At 37.3% G+C, this 17,760-nt stretch overlaps 1 protein-coding gene across 1 annotated transcript; it reads left to right on the top strand.

The window, feature by feature from the left end:
- The first annotated feature begins 5,562 nt into the window (after positions 1 to 5,562).
- Positions 5,563 to 10,425, top strand: LOC102222598 (endothelin receptor type B-like). Its single transcript, XM_005799383.2, has 8 exons — positions 5,563 to 5,624; positions 5,790 to 6,258; positions 6,407 to 6,519; positions 6,725 to 6,929; positions 7,118 to 7,258; positions 7,352 to 7,485; positions 8,800 to 8,908; positions 9,513 to 10,425. Exons 2-8 carry the CDS (start codon positions 5,842 to 5,844, stop codon positions 9,666 to 9,668), a joined length of 1,275 nt encoding a protein of 424 aa, XP_005799440.1. The 5' UTR covers positions 5,563 to 5,624; positions 5,790 to 5,841; the 3' UTR covers positions 9,669 to 10,425.
- Positions 10,426 to 17,760: the final 7,335 nt, after the last annotated feature.

Raw genomic sequence — 17,760 nt, forward strand, 5'->3', positions numbered from 1 at the left:
ATGTCCAAATGTTGTGCAATGTGGGCCACGATCAACAACTTGAGAGTAATCACGGCCACAAAGCTGTAAGAACTAAAATTGCCAAATATTTTTTTGATTTTCAATTACCTTTATTTTTACCCACTCAATATGTAATATTTAAATCCAATAACCAACAATTTGGTAATTAAAAAATATACAATGCATACATTGTGAATCTCATTAACTGCATAAATACAAAAAAAAAACTTGATTGATCTCAAAATAGAGAATTGCTAACAGATCTTATTTATTCATGCATGTTTATTTGAACAAAATCATGCGTTTTTGCTTGACTTGTTTACATAACCCAGATATCTTTTGATTTGAGCAGCCTACCTCCAAATACACTATGACAGCGTCCCTGTACATTTCATCTTGCCATATCTGGAGAGGCCCCATTTCCTTTTGAACTGCACCATGGAGAAATAATTAGGAATCTGACAGATGTCTATAAGTCTTGGGAGGCAAAAATGGGGGTAGGAACAGGTGACCCATTCTCACCAAAACTGATGACACAGCTTACCTTGACAGGTGCAAGAGAAGCACTGCTCCACCTTCTCCCAATCTGTCTGCGTTTCAGTGCTCACCAGAGTAATAAATCTTCCATCCAGTGATAAGACCTCCATGAAAAGTGGTGAGTCTGGGCTGCTTGGAGGAACAGAGGGATAAGATTCAGCTGCAGTTTCATTCAACTGTCTGAAATACTTATGTAGCAACATGTCAGCATGCAAAGTACACCCTTAGCTGATACAAATCAGCTGTAGTGGTCACGAATGACATGTTCTGTCTACCTCAGAAAAAATAAACATCTTGAATGTATTTGATCAAACTCAATCTATTTCTACATTAATTTAAGTCTGCTCACATTGCAGTAGTTTTTCTCCTAAGTTAGAATTGTTTCTGGTTAAAATTGAGACACAGCTAAACTACATGTCATTTTTGTTATTATTATATTATTGGCCTAGGAGATTTCAAAGTGTTGCAGTTTTTGTCTTTTCACACCAAACCCTTTCATATCTTCCATGTGACATTTTCAGCTGATTATGCATGAGTTCATACCCTTTTGGAAAAAAGTTTTGACAAACCACCAATAATATAAAGTGCTTAGTCTGCTTAGTTTCCTGTAATATATATATATGTTTTCCTTTCTGAAATTTCAATAAACCATATGCACCAAAAGGAGGTCAGTGAAAGTTATTTTAATTTGACCTAGGAGCAGAAACATGGTCAGTGAAAGTGCATAGACAAAAAGGGTATCAGTTATCATTATTTATTGGAGTTCAGGGACATATTGCATTATTTTAGACATGGGCTCCATCTCAATTTTCACTTTTGCAGTTTGATCTCTTTATCTCAGGCTTGGATATAAAAAAAGCCAATTGCTACAGGACATTTTATAGCATTCATGTGTAATCTTATAATGCCTGGAGAAGGGAGTGTTGTACTCATTTAAAAAGTAGAGAGTTAAAATTATTTTTAATGTTCATATGTAGAGAAATGTGTTAGTTCGCTTTGATATTATGGAAGGATATTTTCAAATGTTCCCTTAGGGGAATCAGAACCTCAATAAATGGAAATAGGATATGTTGCAAAATTTTCTGAAATAAGATAGAATAAATTAACTAGATATGTGTTACTTTCATCACACTGAAGTAGCAGAGACCCATGTGTGAAATGTTGGGACAGAAATAAGGACAATAAAAATATGAGATATTAGTTCTTAATGAGTAATACAAACAATATAATTTAAGATTAGAGTATTTGTGTATTAAACTCTTAGCTACAATAGCTGATCTCAGCAAAGTTCCAATAGTTTAGTAAAAAGATATGAAACAATTTGAGGTCAAATCAAACGTTTACAAAATTGTTTCTGCATTTTTTTTCTTTCTTTTTTTACCAATAGATGGTCATTTTGTTCTTTCTGAATAATTTCATTTGAAAACCTAAACCTCTATATAACACTATAGATTGACTGAGATTCTGATCCTTGTTTGGACCTTTCTTTTTAACATAAAATATTATAATCGTTGATCTAAAAAATTTGCAGGTTAATACTATTCATTGGACTCAGTCAACCTCCTTTAAATTTAAAATTAGATAAATAAATTAAAACATTGGTTGCCAAAGAAGGCACGTATGACTTGTTGCACCATTGGTAAATACACATACATACCCAATAAAAAATAAATCCTAAAAAGCCTGTTTGAACAGGTATAAAGCACAAAATGACTACCAGAGAACAAAGAAAGGCGTTTAGTTCAGGTAGAGTATGGGGATGACTAAAGCGCTGGTAAAGGACTATTCACAACTTGGAACACAGGTGTGGGCAAATAAAAAAAATGAGCACAAAGCCAGTGTACAAGAAATGAACAAGAGAAAATACATGCTACAGTAAAACAGAATCCAGAGCAAAACAGAAGGTAAAAAAATAAATATACTATCTTTAAAAACTACCATAATTATATCTTTGAAAATTTATAAAAACTTATTTTCATTGTACCAGACACATCAAACATTTAATCCTGTATTTACTGCTACATTCAACTGCCAGCTGTCAGCCAGTGGCGGGAAGTAATGAAGTACAAGTACTTCGTATTTATTCCTGAGAAAATGAATTTTACTGATTAAAATTGGGCCTTTAAACATAATAGTTTTATTTAAATGTAATGTCTTATCTGAAATCTACAGACTATATTTGAAAATGAATAATTTGCTTATATTCATTCTTTGTAGAAATGAAATGTGTACACGTTTGAACGTTTTAGACTCAAACTAACAGACTTTTATTATTATTATTATTATTATTATTATTATTATTATTATTATTATTATTATTATTATTATTATTATTATTATTATTATTATTATTATTTTACTGTAGAACAGCCTTTACTACAAAAGGTGAAGAATAATACAGATTTCAGGAGTATATAGCTGAAAAACAAACTACGACTCCGTTTTGTTTTCTTTTGCTGCTCTCTGAGCTTCACGCCGTAACGGTTGCTAGGCAACACGAGATAAGCTGCGGTGGAGGCTAAACAGCTAGCCGAAGACCCTGTTTATATGACAATGATCCAACGAAAATTGAATTTTTGTTCCGTTTCTGTTATTACATTTACATGAAGACGTTCTGATCAGAATCTTTGTTTACACAGTAACGGTACACATCGAAAACGTGCAATACTCTCGCCACGCCTCTAGTTGGTGCTAGGTTCCTTGAAACTAAGTGTGAAGAGACACTGAGGGAACCGTGTGTGATGGGGGAACACGAATTGTCAATAGTTTCTTCTTCTTCTGTGGTTAGTAGGAAGCAGCTATGTTTTACGTCATACTATGCATGAGCCAGGGATTCCCCGGCAGAAAAGATCCATTTACTCCGTTTACAAGACTACGGACACCGGTACGTTTCAGAAACATTGCACTCTGGATTCAATCTGTGCCGTTGTCAGAGAAAACATTCGGCGGTAGTGTAAATGTACACTACAAACGCAACAAAACTCTTCCGTTTTCACCCGAAATTGTTGTCGTGTAAACTGGGCCGAAGGCTACACCTGTCCGAATTCACAGTTTTTCTCTTCCGGTCGTCGTTTATTCTCGGCCTTCGAAGGATGCAAACCCTGAATTCTCCTTTCTATGGGCTACAGCCAATCACCACCAAAGAAAAACAAATGACGCTCTTGGATTGGTTGGCCAATAGCATGCGTAACATTGCTCATACATATTATGCCCCATTTTCTTTAGAATATTTTAGATCATATTCATAAACGAGTTTAGATATGCTCAATGAAAATTTTAAAAAAGCAATTCATAAATAAATACATATCTCAAAGGATTAAGAAAACTATGTAAATTAGAGTATTAATTTTAAGATAACATATTTTTTTAGTGATTCATATCTTTCTTAAAAACCTGTGGAAATAATCATTATTGGCATTCCAACAATCAAACTTGTTAAAATGGCTGAGCAGGGTTTTTTTTTTTGCATGTCTCCATTGGTATTTTTGATTTTAGAAGCCCCCTTGTTATTTCCCTAATTTATTACAATCTTGTGCTCCATAACTATGGGTCACATTTTGTGAGTTACCTGACCGAAACTGGGATCAGAACCACAGTTAAAAGAACTAAGGCCACAATTTGAAATCTAAATTCAATTATCCATGAAATGTTAGTATTTGAAGAACATTTGTTTCCATGATCCATTAAAATAATACATAATTTAACTGCAGGAGTACAAAATGATTACAAGTATGCAACATAAGTGATGTGAAGAATTCGGATCATGAGTAAGTGGAGAAAGGGTATCTAAAACCCTAAACTATACAAGACAATTTGAATGTATTTCACTGTAAGTATTTCTTAGACTTTATAACTTTTAAGGATTTTTAAAAAAAGAGCGGTTTTAAAAAGGTTAAAAACAATGTAATGGTGATTAACAACAGTTATAGGAAGACAATGACAGTAAATACATATAGCCTTCAACGAGCAAAAGAGAAAAAAAAGAAAATAAACATTTCTATATTACTACTTTCTTACAGTTTCTCTTCTAACAACGATGTACTTGAATCTTCTGGTTCTTTTGAGTGGCCTACCCGCCAAAGAAACAGAAAATTAGATTCATGTAGAGCATAAAGACAGACTGACTCCATATATTTGTCATATTTTTTTCCATTTCCAACTCACTTTCTTCAATCTGCTCCTCGGAAGAAATGCCAGCACGTACATTCTCAAGGTCATTTGTCACTGGCGAAGCACAGATCTGAGTTTCCGAAGGGGAGCTGGAGTAGTTGTCGGGTACGTTATTAACAATGGGGCCTCTCTTGTCGTCACATGTCTCATGCTCCTCCAGGCTCTCCAAGTTGTCATAAAGCTGTCGAGAGGAGAAGTCACCTTCTCTGGGACTCTCGGGAGAGGAAGAGGCAGCTTCTTCCCGGGACGGAGACAGACTCATGTTTTCAAAACGTGATATGTCAAACGAAGCAGAGTCTCCAGAGAAAGCTGACTGAACACGGTACAGTTTCGATCCCCCATCCTATTTGTTTTTGTTCAAGCGCTGTTGCCTGGCAGTATCCGTGCATCAAGATCATCAAAAATGTCACATAGTTTCAAAAGATTATTTCCCCCTTCTGTTCGTTACTTTAATCTACGACGACTTGAAAGAGTGTGTGGAATGCTTTGTAGCTCGAGGACACATTTCTCACAAGGTTAAAATACACATTTTGGAGCACTTTGTGAAAATTAAATAACTTTATTTCAGTGCGTATTTGACACCAAGTTTTACAAAAAGTAAGATGGAGAAACTGTACAACTATATACCCACTGCAAACTGAAATGATCTCACTCCTGGATAACAGACAGTACACTTCACCACCAGCCTTTCATTCAGAATGATGCATCAAGGGGCGTAATTACAGTCACTACTGACAGATAGATGAGTAATGCTGACAACAATACTTTAGTCTATAAAACCCTGATTTCTCTCAGTTGGATATGAACGTTTATAACAGGCACAGCAACAGAGCGCTGTCTTTTGTGTTAAATATAAAGTCTGTTTTTACTTAAGGTTTTACAGCGACTTGCTTCACGCAGAGTGTGTACAACTGAAGGTAGGCTGAAATAATTCACTGTATCACACTATTTCAGCTCCGTTTGATCATTTCCTTCTGCCTTTTGATCAGGAAATTAAATTAATCCTTTTCCATTACCTCAATGGCTTTGCTGCAAATCTAAAGGCAATACATGCTAATTATTGTGTTTTTCTCTTTTTTTAGCCCAGATTTAACAAAAAAATCCTTCAGGATTTTATTAAGGAAATCAGAAACAATGAGGACCGTGACTCTCCTTCTGTGTTTTGGAAATATATTTGTAGCATTACAGGCCGGTGATCAGCATTCAGACCCATTCCCTGTAATCACGCCGTATGAAACAGCTTCCCCTGGTCTTTCGGCACTGGAAAAACAGCAATCCAACATCTCGGTTCTTCCAACCCAAGCAACGGGAGGAAAAAAAGCACAGCCCCCCATGTGCTTAGAGTCTCCTGGAATCAGAGGCGCTTTCAAATATGTCAACATTATGGTCTCTGTGGTGGTGTTTGTTGTTGGAATAGTGGGGAATTCTGCTCTGTTGAAAGTCATATATGCAAACAAAACCATGAGAAGTGGACCTAACATTATCATTGCGAGCCTTGCTATAGGGGATCTGATCCACATTGTGATAGACATTCCAATCAACTCATACAGGGTGAGTTATTTGCCATATGCTGTGTAATAACATTGAGAAAAACACATTGCACCCTATGCTGCATTTCTGCATTCTGTTCCGTTTTAAGACTTCAATCCTGATATTCTTCTTCTTTCTCTTAACCGAATTGTCCTCGTCTTTGTTGCAGCTCCTGGCAGAGGATTGGCCGTTCGGTTTAATAATATGCAAACTTGTCCCCTTCATCCAAAAAACTTCTGTTGGGATTACTGTGTTGAGCTTATGTGCCCTGAGTGTTGACAGGTAGGGAGATAAGCTGTGCTGTTTTGTCGCCTCCGTGAGAATAGTGTTTTGAGGCTACAATCTGTATTTCATCAAGCAGACACATTTTGTTCAGCTGTAGTCCTTGAAATGCTCTTCAGCTAGAAAAAATGGAAATAAAAAAAATTGTTCATTGCTGCAGACAAAAAGTTCCCCAAGCCATGACATTTTCTCATTGATTTTGCAGATACCGCGCTGTTGTATCCTGGAATCAAATCAAAGGCATCTGGGTTTCTATGCGGACAATGATTGAAATAACCCTGATATGGGTTTTTTCCATCCTGCTGGCTGTCCCTGAAATTGTCGGCTTTGATATGATAACAATGGACTATAAAGAGAAGCATCTGAGGATATGTCTGCTTCGCCCCATCCAAACCACACAGTTCATGCAGGTAATGTCGTGCTGTTCAGCAGCACAAAATAAAGATTTCAAATTTTATCAAATGCAAGTCTTGAAATGTCAAGTATGCTTTTATTGATGTCCCCGTTGACCTATAAATACGTGTATTGTACTGTTGGTGCTGTCCCATTGCCATGGACAATGACGGTTTTTCTGCCATGTGTCTTGTTTAATTTACAGTTCTATAAATCCATAAAGGACTGGTGGCTCTTTGGCTTTTACTTTTGCATGCCACTAACCTGGACTGCAATTTTCTACACGCTGATGACCAGAAAGATGCTAAGGAAGACGGAGAATACATTAAGTGACCACATTAAACAGGTTATAAGATTATCCTCTAGTTTCAATTTAATTTTGTAACCTATAATAGTATCCATTTTAATTTGAATGTATATTAAATCTTTCCTTTCAAAGAGACGAGAAGTCGCCAAAACTGTCTTCTGCCTGGTTACTGTGTTTGCGCTGTGCTGGTTACCCCTGTACCTCAGCAGAATCCTGAAATGGACCATATATGATGAGAAGGATCCTAACAGGTGCCAGCTACTTAGGTGAGCATTGTTGTTGCTTTTTTTTTGAAACTTAAACTATAATGGAGTAACTCACTAAACTATTCATAACCTATAAAATGTGTTGCATTTTGTCACACAACCACAGAATTAAAGGTGAAAATAATAAAATGTATACATTTATATAATAGAGCAACATTAAGTAGTGCCTAATTTTGAAGTGGAAGGAAAATTATCATTTGTTTTCAAAATATGTTGCAGAGAAAAATCTGAAAGGTGTGGCAAACGTTCATATGCAATGCAATGTTTCCTTTAGAGCTGTGTCTCACTGCTTTAGACAAACTTTCCTCAGTCTTTGCCACAGATTAAAGCATACCTATAGCATGATGGTACTACCACCGTGTAACATCATGCCATCTTGATGTCATCTTTAAACCACACATGTATGGGTTATGGTTAGGGTAGGGTTTATTTTAGATTTACACAAATCTAAAATAAACTCACTACATAACTGAGACCTGATTATTTTAGAAGGGCTTTGCAAAAATATTCATTTGCAGTAACGACTACAAACTTGAATTCACATTATTTCATAGACCAATATAATCAAGTACAAAATTGTTGAAAGTAAATAATTCATAGTTTTTTTTCTACAAGTAAAAATCTGAAAAGTGTGGCATGCATTAATATTAAGCCCCCTTTAGACTGATACCCCTTAAATCCTAACACAATCAGAAGTCACATAGCCGGTTTAATTTGAGCTCAGTGTAAAAACAAATATTTTGAAATTTGCTATTGAACATTCCTGAAAGAAACGGTATGATGAAGACCAAGGATCACAGCAAACAATTTGGAACAAAACTGTAATCACGCTGCAATGAAGTTTAATCAGGAATAGGTCATAAAATGACATCTCGAGGTTCAAACAATTCTTAGAGTAATGTTCAATCCATTATTCGATGAAGTAAAAGGTATGGCATAGCTGCAAACCTACTAAAACATGGCTAAACTGACAAGCCAAGCAAGGACTGTACTTTTCTGAGGAAGAACCAGGAAACCCATGATAACTCTGAAAGAGCTGTACAAAATATCTACAGTTCAAATGTAAGAGAAAAGTGTGTTGATTCCCTGGAATCAAAACACTTTCGCACTAAACTTTTCATATTTGAAACAACCTATTTTCTTTCTTTCATGTCTACTCTGTAATTTATGTTGTTTATCCCGTGCAATTTCAATAAATACAGTTTAGTTTGTGACTATAGTATGAAAACCTACGGAGCAGTTGAATGGGATATGAAATGAAATTCTTATGCAAGGTACTGCAGGTCATTTTCCTAAAGTATGCTGTCCTTCCAGTGCCTTTCTCATCCTTGACTATTTCGGCATTAACATGGCTTCGCTGAACTCCTGCATCAACCCTATTGCATTGTACATCGTCAGCAAAAGATTCAAGAGATGTTTCAAGGTGAGTGTTGCCACGGTTCAGACAAGACTTCTATAAGTGAAGAACATTGCAGGTGTCTGTTGAATGAGCTGTGTGTGTGCGTGTGTGGGACATCGTAATGGAGTCATGTCTGTAAAGACTGCTGCTAGACTGCACACCTCAGGGGGTAATAAGTGAAAATGACCTGGAAAAACATTATCAGGGAAAAAAAAACGTCACTTGGCAATCTACAAGATAGTCTGTGAATCAAACTGACGTGCTATGAAGAAGAAAATGTGACTTGCAGGCATTTTTTTTAAAGAGGAGCCATTTAAAGCTCTTTATTGTACTATAAGCGCAGAGGAAGATATTGGAAATATTCACAGATTCATTTTGACTTACATTAGGTTACCACAACAGTTCACATCTAGCATTTGTTATTTGTTTTTTTTTTTTTGCTACACTGATAGTATCATACTATAAATAAATTAATAAATAAAACCGATCCATTTTATTATAATATCTACCTCTCTAAACTAATTCCGTCTTGTTTTGTGGATCAGTTCTACATGACAGGAGTAAGATGTTCTCCCTGTGATGTTGACGTGTGCTAGCTGAATTTTTTTTTTTCCGTGTGGTCCTCCAGGCATGTCTGTGCAGTCTGTGTCTGCCTCTTCAAGCCCGTGCCAACGATGAAGCACAGTCTGTTTTGAAGTCCAGAATGCAGGATCAAGCCTCAGAGCAAAGCAGCAACATCAAAGCTCACAAGGAACCTCCACCTGTTAACACCTTACTGTGTTAACAAAAGTCCTGTGGAACCGTGAAAATACTTTTTGATCCCGTCTATAGTTCTTCAATAAATAAGTATGGCGTTCAAAACAAATACCAAACTGGGGCCTCCTGTCTGCAGCTCGACAGCCTCCGACATGCCAACCCAATAACGCAAGGAGCCTCTGAATAACACGGGGCACTGTCTTTTGTAATGCTGTCGTCAGCTGAACATCTGCTTTGGCGTGAACAACCTGGAGTGAGACTGTTCACACTATTATTTGCCCCTGAGGCTTGACTCGCTTCCAACCATTACATCAGGCTTCACCTTGTACCTTTCCTGTATCATGCATCACACTCCTTAAATCACTGTTTTGGATGCAGTGTTAACTTGGCACCCATCAACATGTATCCTGTCACAGCTTAAGGCTTACATTCATGAATAATAATATATGGATATGTATGTATTTATGTATGTTTATGTGTACATTAAGAGAAATGTAAATTCAAAATTACATCCGCGCGCTCTCTAATCACTTAAATGCTGCTTTCATTCCGGCTTTATGAGCAGTATGTGAAAAGTTTACCGCTGTCATTTCCTCCTTGAACCTGGAGAAAAACATATCAAATTGGTGCCACGAGTAGATTCAGTCTCTGCCGCTGAAAGAACTGATTGATGGTGGCCTATTTTTAATACATTGTTAAATGTGTAATGCATGGAGACACTTTACGAAAGACCTGAGAGTGGGGAGGAAGGAAAACGAAGATGACAGAATGAGGTCAGGAGAAGAGAGAGCGAGAGAAGGAGGGATGGAGGTGGGGAGTTGGAGGGAGTTAGGGGGTTGGGGGAGGGAGGGTTAGCACCTGATAGGTCTTCCTGTCACAGGACAAGGCAGGCGCAAACAGTGCGTCGCTCCCCGAGCTTATGCTGTATCAGTCTGCGTGCAGGAATGCTGATTAAAAGTTTATCACGTCTCAGTAAACTCTGCAGCTTGAATAAAAATGTGTGAATACTGGAGATGTTTGTGATGCTTACACAAAAGTGTGGCTTGTGATTCTGTCTTTTTTTTCTTTAACTGTAAACTGCATCTAAGCTTCTATTGAAGTGCTTTTTGATTAAAATCACCATTTCAAGTCTGCAAGCTCATCTTAGTAAAAATCATTCCCCTTTTAATTCTTTATTTCTCATGAAACAAGTCACATAATTAAAAAATGAATTATATTTATATTTAATATGTTTTGTCCTATTCAGTTCATTTCTCTACGTTGTTGCCATAGTTCATTTATTTGAGTTTAATCTCTGAGTTTATTCTCATGCTCTGTTTCTTGTATATGTAAATTTATGTCACCTGGATTATTGCTGGACTTTTCCCCTTTGCTTTGTAGATTCTTTGAGTTGGAGTTAATCTTCCTTTGTAATAATTAACCTCTTTTTCTCAGTTTCCCTGCTTTCTTCCTACCACACTTGTTCCACTTTCTCTCTGATTAGCTTGTCTGGGTCTTTCGTCATTTTGCACACCTGCCTCAGTATTGAAAACTGCAATATGTAATTTTAATTATTAAAAATAAGTTTTTTACATATTTGTTAAAACTGTCAGTGACAGTACAGTTTGAGACAGATAATCTATGAAAAATAAATTGAGTTCCTCTGCCTTGTCCCAGCGCTCCCTGTTCTAAGTGCAGAAATACACAGCTCAGTCAGAATCAACCAATCAGAACCTGAAGGAGGGTCTTAGCGCAGTCAATCAAGCTTGTGTATGCGCTGCTCACTCTGTCCCCCTTGCTCTCTGCAGCTCTATAGCTTCTTCCGACACCTGAGCTTGTCTTGAATGCTCAGGCTAGTGAGGATGGCCACAGATGATGTTGGATAAATGATTTTCCTCTAAGTTACTTCTCTGCCATTAGCACATTGAGCAGCAAGTACATGTGGATGACCCACAGCGCCAAGACCCTCCTCCTGGCTCTTTATTGGTTGTTTCTGACCGGGAGAAGATAGAGGAGCTAATTTTTTTAGGTACGGTATTTATTTATTTTTACAGATTATCTGTCTCATAAAAGATAGTTATAAAATAGGGACAGCTTTAACAAATATTTAAGAAGCATATTCTTTTTAAAATACTGCAGCTTGAAGCTCCTGGTTATTCTTAAACTGTTTGTATTTTGGTCATAATGCTGTGAAAATCTCACAGCAGTCCATCTTGATATTGATACGGGTTCTTATCTATACAGAAACACATCTGTGTAATTTTTCAGCTTCTGTATGCTGACCTTATACCACAAGCTCAAAATACTGTCTAATCTTAAGGCTACTTTCAGGATGATACTGTGAAATGCTCAGCTTCTCTGTGCTAGTGGAAGTGGAAGCTGGAAATCCACACATGGAGCCATGCTATCATGTCCCCGGCAGAAAAGGCTCACAACTGCAGGATGACATTGACACAATCAGGCTCTGGTATCCAGAGGGTGACGTCAGCGTCAACATCAGCCAGGGAGCAGGAGTCTCAGACCCTCTTTAGTAATCTCTGTACGCACAAGGCTCACATGCGGCTCCCCGTGGTGCTGCCCAGGCTCCCCAGACTGTGGATTTAATTAAACAGTGTGAAATTAATTAATCAGTGGGGTGGCAGGTAAAAAAAAAAAGAAAAATCTTCTCACTGGAAGTGCTCACACAACCAAGACAGGCATTTTATGCGCGCTGACAGTTATTAATTTGCTGTATGTTTTATTATAGTGTGGCTATAAAGACATGCTGAAATTCCAAGAGATAAAAAGGCTTGGCATGGGAAAAAAGTCATGCAAATTATCAAAATAACAGCTCCATCCCTAAAAAAAATCAAAGTGCAAACCTGTGTTTGATCTGTTCTATCAATTAATTAAAAAATTCACTCCTGTATTATAATGCAGTGCAAATTAGATGGAAATGAGATAAAATATTCATTTAGTTATCTGGGGAATCTGCCTGGAGGGCTTTTTAGTCTTCTGTCTGGCTCCAAAATGCTGTCCATATGGCAATTATGTACAGTAGTGTTGCAGGAGAATTGGTCTGATGCCTGGTGGCAGAGAGGAGCCTGCCTGTGACAAACTGCTGCTAGGATCTGATGTGAGTTGAGGGAGATAATGAGGCTGTTGTAAGTCTTAAGTATAGAGCCTGCCCCGGGGGTGACATATCTAAGCGTGCAGGCTCCCTCATTGTTGCATTTGCTGCTGAGGATTAAAAAGACATTTACTTTCTTCTTCATAAACTTTGTCAGTACTTCCTGCAACTCTCAAAGCAACTTTTACTTTCATCTGGCAAACCTCTTGACATTGCTTTGTGAGTGAGCTGTTATGTTCTTCCCAGCAGTTTGTAGATGTGAAGTCCTCATTTGATTTTGCTTTGAGCTATCTATAACTTCATTTCAAATCTACTCTGGAAAAGGATGCGTAACTTCTGGGAAACCTATTTGAAGGATTTAAGCTGAAATGAAAGTCGCCGTTTGATAGAGAATCTCATAGCAGTTATTCGTTTGGCATGTTTTAAAGGGATAGTTCTGTATTTTCAGAGTTGATGGATATATTCTGTCTTGGACAACTTCATTTGTTGCAAATCCAGATCGGTTGGACACAGAGGCTGAAGAGCTGGAAAGATTGGTCAGGTTTCTATTATTTAAAGGGATTTTTTTGAAGTGAGTTTTTGTGAAATTGTTTCCATTACTAGTCCCAGACAAATATCATGTATCAACATGAAAGGTAAACAAAACCTCATAGTGGTGTAAATCTAACATCAAGTTTAAAAGGTTTAGTTGATTTTAGCAATTAAACTAGCTTAGATGGGATATACACATATTCATGGGATTCAACACAATATTAGCAGACATTAAAAACATACATGTTCATAAGACACTATTATAAATTTGTGGCCATTTTCTCAGCTGAGCAATTTGTGTGTCACCACGATAGGGTTGAAGAAGGTAAAATGAAGCGGAATGAAATGCCAAAAATATAGTGGTTTAAGTGAAAACTGTTTTATATATTTCTAAGCTTGCTGGGTCTTCTCTGACCTGACATCAGTGGTGTCCAAACTATTTGCCCCAAAAGCCAAAACAAGTAAGTTCATAGTTGATGTGAGCAACAAAGCTCACAAGAACTATACATTTGTATTTTTTTCTGTTATGGAAAATCAAAAAAGCACATTTTGTTGACTACTTACTGCTAAGCAATAAACATAACATTTTAATTAAATTTAGATTTTTGTAGAAAAGTGATTTAAAAGTCCTTGTAGATTTTGAAAAAAGTCTTGTAGAAATTGCATCACAATTTCCAAATTTGTGCCATTCCTACATCGGATGGACATGATATCTGTTTTCCTGGGGAGATCAGAGGTGGAGCGTTTCCCTTTACTTGCATTTTCTGTGTGAATAATCATAGGTTTGCAGAGGTTTCTGCCTGACATAATGTTTTGCAAATGATTCAGCTTTGGTCTTTTTTGACCAGAGCACTTCCATGCTTTTACTATATGCCCCTTGCATGGTGTAGGACAGTTTTATCTGTGAGATGTCTGCTGTGTTCCTTGGTCTTCTTTATTCTGGTTATTCGCTTAAAAAACAACCTCTGCCCTCAACTTGAATGTTCACACTAACCACTGTGACAGTTTTCAGACTGAATGTGCTTCAGTATATTAAAAGTACCCTTTGGTCTTGGTTCCTCTCAGACTAGCTGGCAGCTTTCCCTTCTGGGGCCAACTAATCTGGATTTATATAAACTTCTTATGACCTTTTATCAGAAACAAACTTAAAATATCTTGAACTACCCTTTCAATATTATTTTATGATTTGGACATAATTTTTCATTACAAATGTGCAATATTCTCCCATTATCTTCTCCAAGACCACATCTCGTGTTATGATTTAAATATAACTGCCTTACCTTATTTAGTACAACTTTTGACATCCACTGCAGGTTGCTGCAGCACCACCACAATAACTGTCACACACACAGAGTCTGTCCTTCGCAGAGCAGTGGTGCAAATTCCAGTACTGTGTCCAATTTACACCCACACCACAGTACAGGTTTTCTATTTAAGTGTAACAAGGACACCATGCAACCAAGTGCAATATGCGGAAAAAAAAAAAATCCCTGCAGTGTGTGCAGAGTAATTGCCATAATGTTTCATAACATTGACAATAATTCACTGAAGTCAGGCAGGTCTATAACCAGTATTTGCAGTTTTAACTCTGTGAAATAAACAAGTCACGCCTTTTTTAAAAATTTATTTATTTATTTATTTTTTATGCAGTACTAGCAGGCGTTTGATTAAAAACCATTTGGGACTCGCATACAAAACAGGAGGTGGGTGTTGAGAGAAAGGGAGAGAAAGGCGAGCAAGTGGCAGAGAAACTTCAGAGGGACCTGCAAATGGCAGGCAGAGTACTGGGCAGAACTGCAAGTGGTCACTCAACCATGGGATTAAAAAGCATTTAAGCCTTGTAGCAGAACAACCCTTCATCCAGCCATGTATTTCTGAGCATTCAGGAGAAAAGAAAAGACAAATGTTCCCTAGCTTGGCTTGTTTCTGCTGGTGCAAAGCTGCGGGTAACAGGTCCTCCAGTGCCAGCATCTATAAATGTATTGCAGTGCTTTTTCACAGACAAACATAATGAGCAAGCCTAAAAGGGTTTCTGTGTTCATCGTTAGGGTGCAAAATGGACTGTCAGTACTATTTATTGCATTCATGTCTGGGTGTAATGGAAAACATGCAATCAAATGTAGGACACGTCGGCTAGAGTGGTTCACTTCTCACTCCTGTTCACACTTTTTGTGCCTCTTGGGCAACAACGCTCAAATTTATGACAGACTACTGACATATTTACAGGGAGCTCTCGTGACTGCATGGCTGTGATTAGCCCTAATTCTTCCAGCAAAAGATCAATTCTCCCAAATATATCGTATTTGGTTTTAGTGGCAAGAGGATGGATAGGTGAGGAAAGCACCATCCACAACACACCCCGCCTGCCCATGTTTGTTATGATGGGCAATGATGAAAGCACAGGTGGATGCGAGAAAGCGCCCCCTCCTCTGTCAGCTGAGCGCATTCCTCATCTGTGGCGTCTTATTAGCACAGGAGCTGAAGGTTTGCAGTGTGGCTGCTGGGCACAGTGGGTCGGTGCTCACAAAGCTCTGTTTGTTCCCTGGCCTGCAGGGTTCCCAGGGTAAGCTCAGCTCCAGAGGGAGAGACAAAGAAAAAGGCACCACTGTCTCGCACACTGAAGCCGATCTCCAACACATTCGTCTTTCTACTCAATGGGGGTGCATTTCTCCTTTCAGGAGATAGAGGGATGGCAAAAAGAGACAAGTTCTTTCGAAACAGGGCCCTGGGATAAAAAAAGAAAAAGAAAACTGATGTTGTTTTGAGCATTTTTTTTTCTCGGTTTAAATGCCACATTGAGCTTTCGCTTGTGGTGTTGGGATCTGTCTTTCTGATTTTTGTTTTCCATCTCCTTTAGTCTAAAGTTAGAGCTCTTTGTTCTGTGCTCCTTTGCCAACAAATTAGGAGTGAAACCGAATGCCTCTCCCACCTCCCAAAAAATAAAAAATCCACAAAACAAATAAGTTACTCTTCGACAAAATTCAACACAAAATTGTATGTATTTTATTAGAATTTTGCATGATTGACTAGCATAATGTAGTCTATAAACATAAAGAGGAAGATAAATGCTTTAAAGAACCAAATTTTGCTGAAAGTGTTTTGAGTTATTAGATTTGCACATCAAGTGACTGAATGTTTTGTTCCTTATTGTTTGAAATGTAGCTGAAGCCCAGTCAGATTGAATGGGATCTGAACAACATATTTCAAGTATTGCAACAGATCCTCAATTAAATTTAGGTCTGAGCTTTGACTTGACCATTCTATTACAATACTGTGGTTTAAGCTAAACTATGCCACTGTAGCTCTGGTGGTAGATTTAAGGTTTTTGTACAGGTAAAAGGTGAACTTTTACCTCAGTCTCATGTTGTTTGCAGCCTTTAACAGGTTTTCTTTTAGGATTGTCTCATTTATCTTCCCATCAAATCTGATCAGCTTCCCTGGTTGTGCTCTAGAGAAAGATGCCCCACAGCAGGATGCAGCCACCACCAACCACTCTTAGATAAAAAGCAGGTTTGTAGACTGCATGACAAATAGCTGTCGAGATTCCTCCAATTGAGCTCAGCATTTTTAGCAGCTCCTCTGGAGCACAAGGTGCTGTTATTCTGATTAATTTATAATCAATTGTTTTGCATAGTTTTTGATATCCACCTTACCCTTGATAAGCATGTCAGTTCTGTGGTTCAAACATACTTCATGCAACTTTGACGGTATTGTTAAAAAAAAAATTCTAAATTTTAATCTCCTCTCAAATTAATTATTACAGTTTATAAACCTCTGAGAAGCTACAAATGGTACAAAACAATACTTATTAAAACAAAAAAAAGGAACATATTAACTTCAATTTTATGGTCTCCTCACTGCTCACAAGTTCATTTTAGGATTAATTTAAGATTTTATTGCTAACCCTTAAGGCCTACTCTGGGTTTGTGCCAAATTCATCTCTGATCTCTTAACACCACGGCTGAAGTCTGAAGTCATAGGACATACTGTAGTTCTTATGACTATACCACAATCCTGAATAAAGACTAAAGGGAATGGAGCTCCTTTGGTCAGAGCACCAATTTAGAGAAATATACTCCCTGAGAAGATCAGTTTAGTCAAATTCACTTTTTAATCCCTTTAAATTGTTTTAAGGAGACTCTTCCCATGGATTTATAACTGTTATGAATATTTTTTATTTAACTTTGTCACAGTAATTTTAGGTAACACTTTATTTGACGGGTTGTGAATAAGACTGTCATGACACCGTCACAAACATGACATAACACCTGTCATGAACTCATGAGTTCACGACCCATCAAATAAAGTGTTACCTAATTTTATTTTTAATAATCAAATATTTTATTGCATGTTTGTATTTTATCATGTTTTCTCAGCAGGTTTTACCATAAGCTATTTTCTACTCAGTTTTATGTCGTGAAACACTGTGGCTTCTAATTTTTTTAGGCGTAATACAAATAAAGTTTGTGATTATTAATATTGTTTATCAATGGTTTCCTGT

Source organism: Xiphophorus maculatus, chromosome 7, assembly GCF_002775205.1.
Source record: "Xiphophorus maculatus strain JP 163 A chromosome 7, X_maculatus-5.0-male, whole genome shotgun sequence".
Classification (NCBI taxonomy): Eukaryota; Metazoa; Chordata; class Actinopteri; order Cyprinodontiformes; family Poeciliidae; genus Xiphophorus; species Xiphophorus maculatus.

What these genes read in the sequence shown, in the direction of transcription:
- LOC102222598 (XM_005799383.2), top strand. Translation starts at nt 5,842, where the DNA reads ATGAGGACCGTGACTCTCCTTCTGTGTTTTGGAAATATATTTGTAGCA. An exon ending in TGTGCCCTGAGTGTTGACAG is followed by an intron (nt 6,520 to 6,724) that starts GTAGGGAGATAA and finishes TTGATTTTGCAG; the next exon opens with ATACCGCGCTGTTGTATCCT. An exon ending in AAACCACACAGTTCATGCAG is followed by an intron (nt 6,930 to 7,117) that starts GTAATGTCGTGC and finishes TTTAATTTACAG; the next exon opens with TTCTATAAATCCATAAAGGA.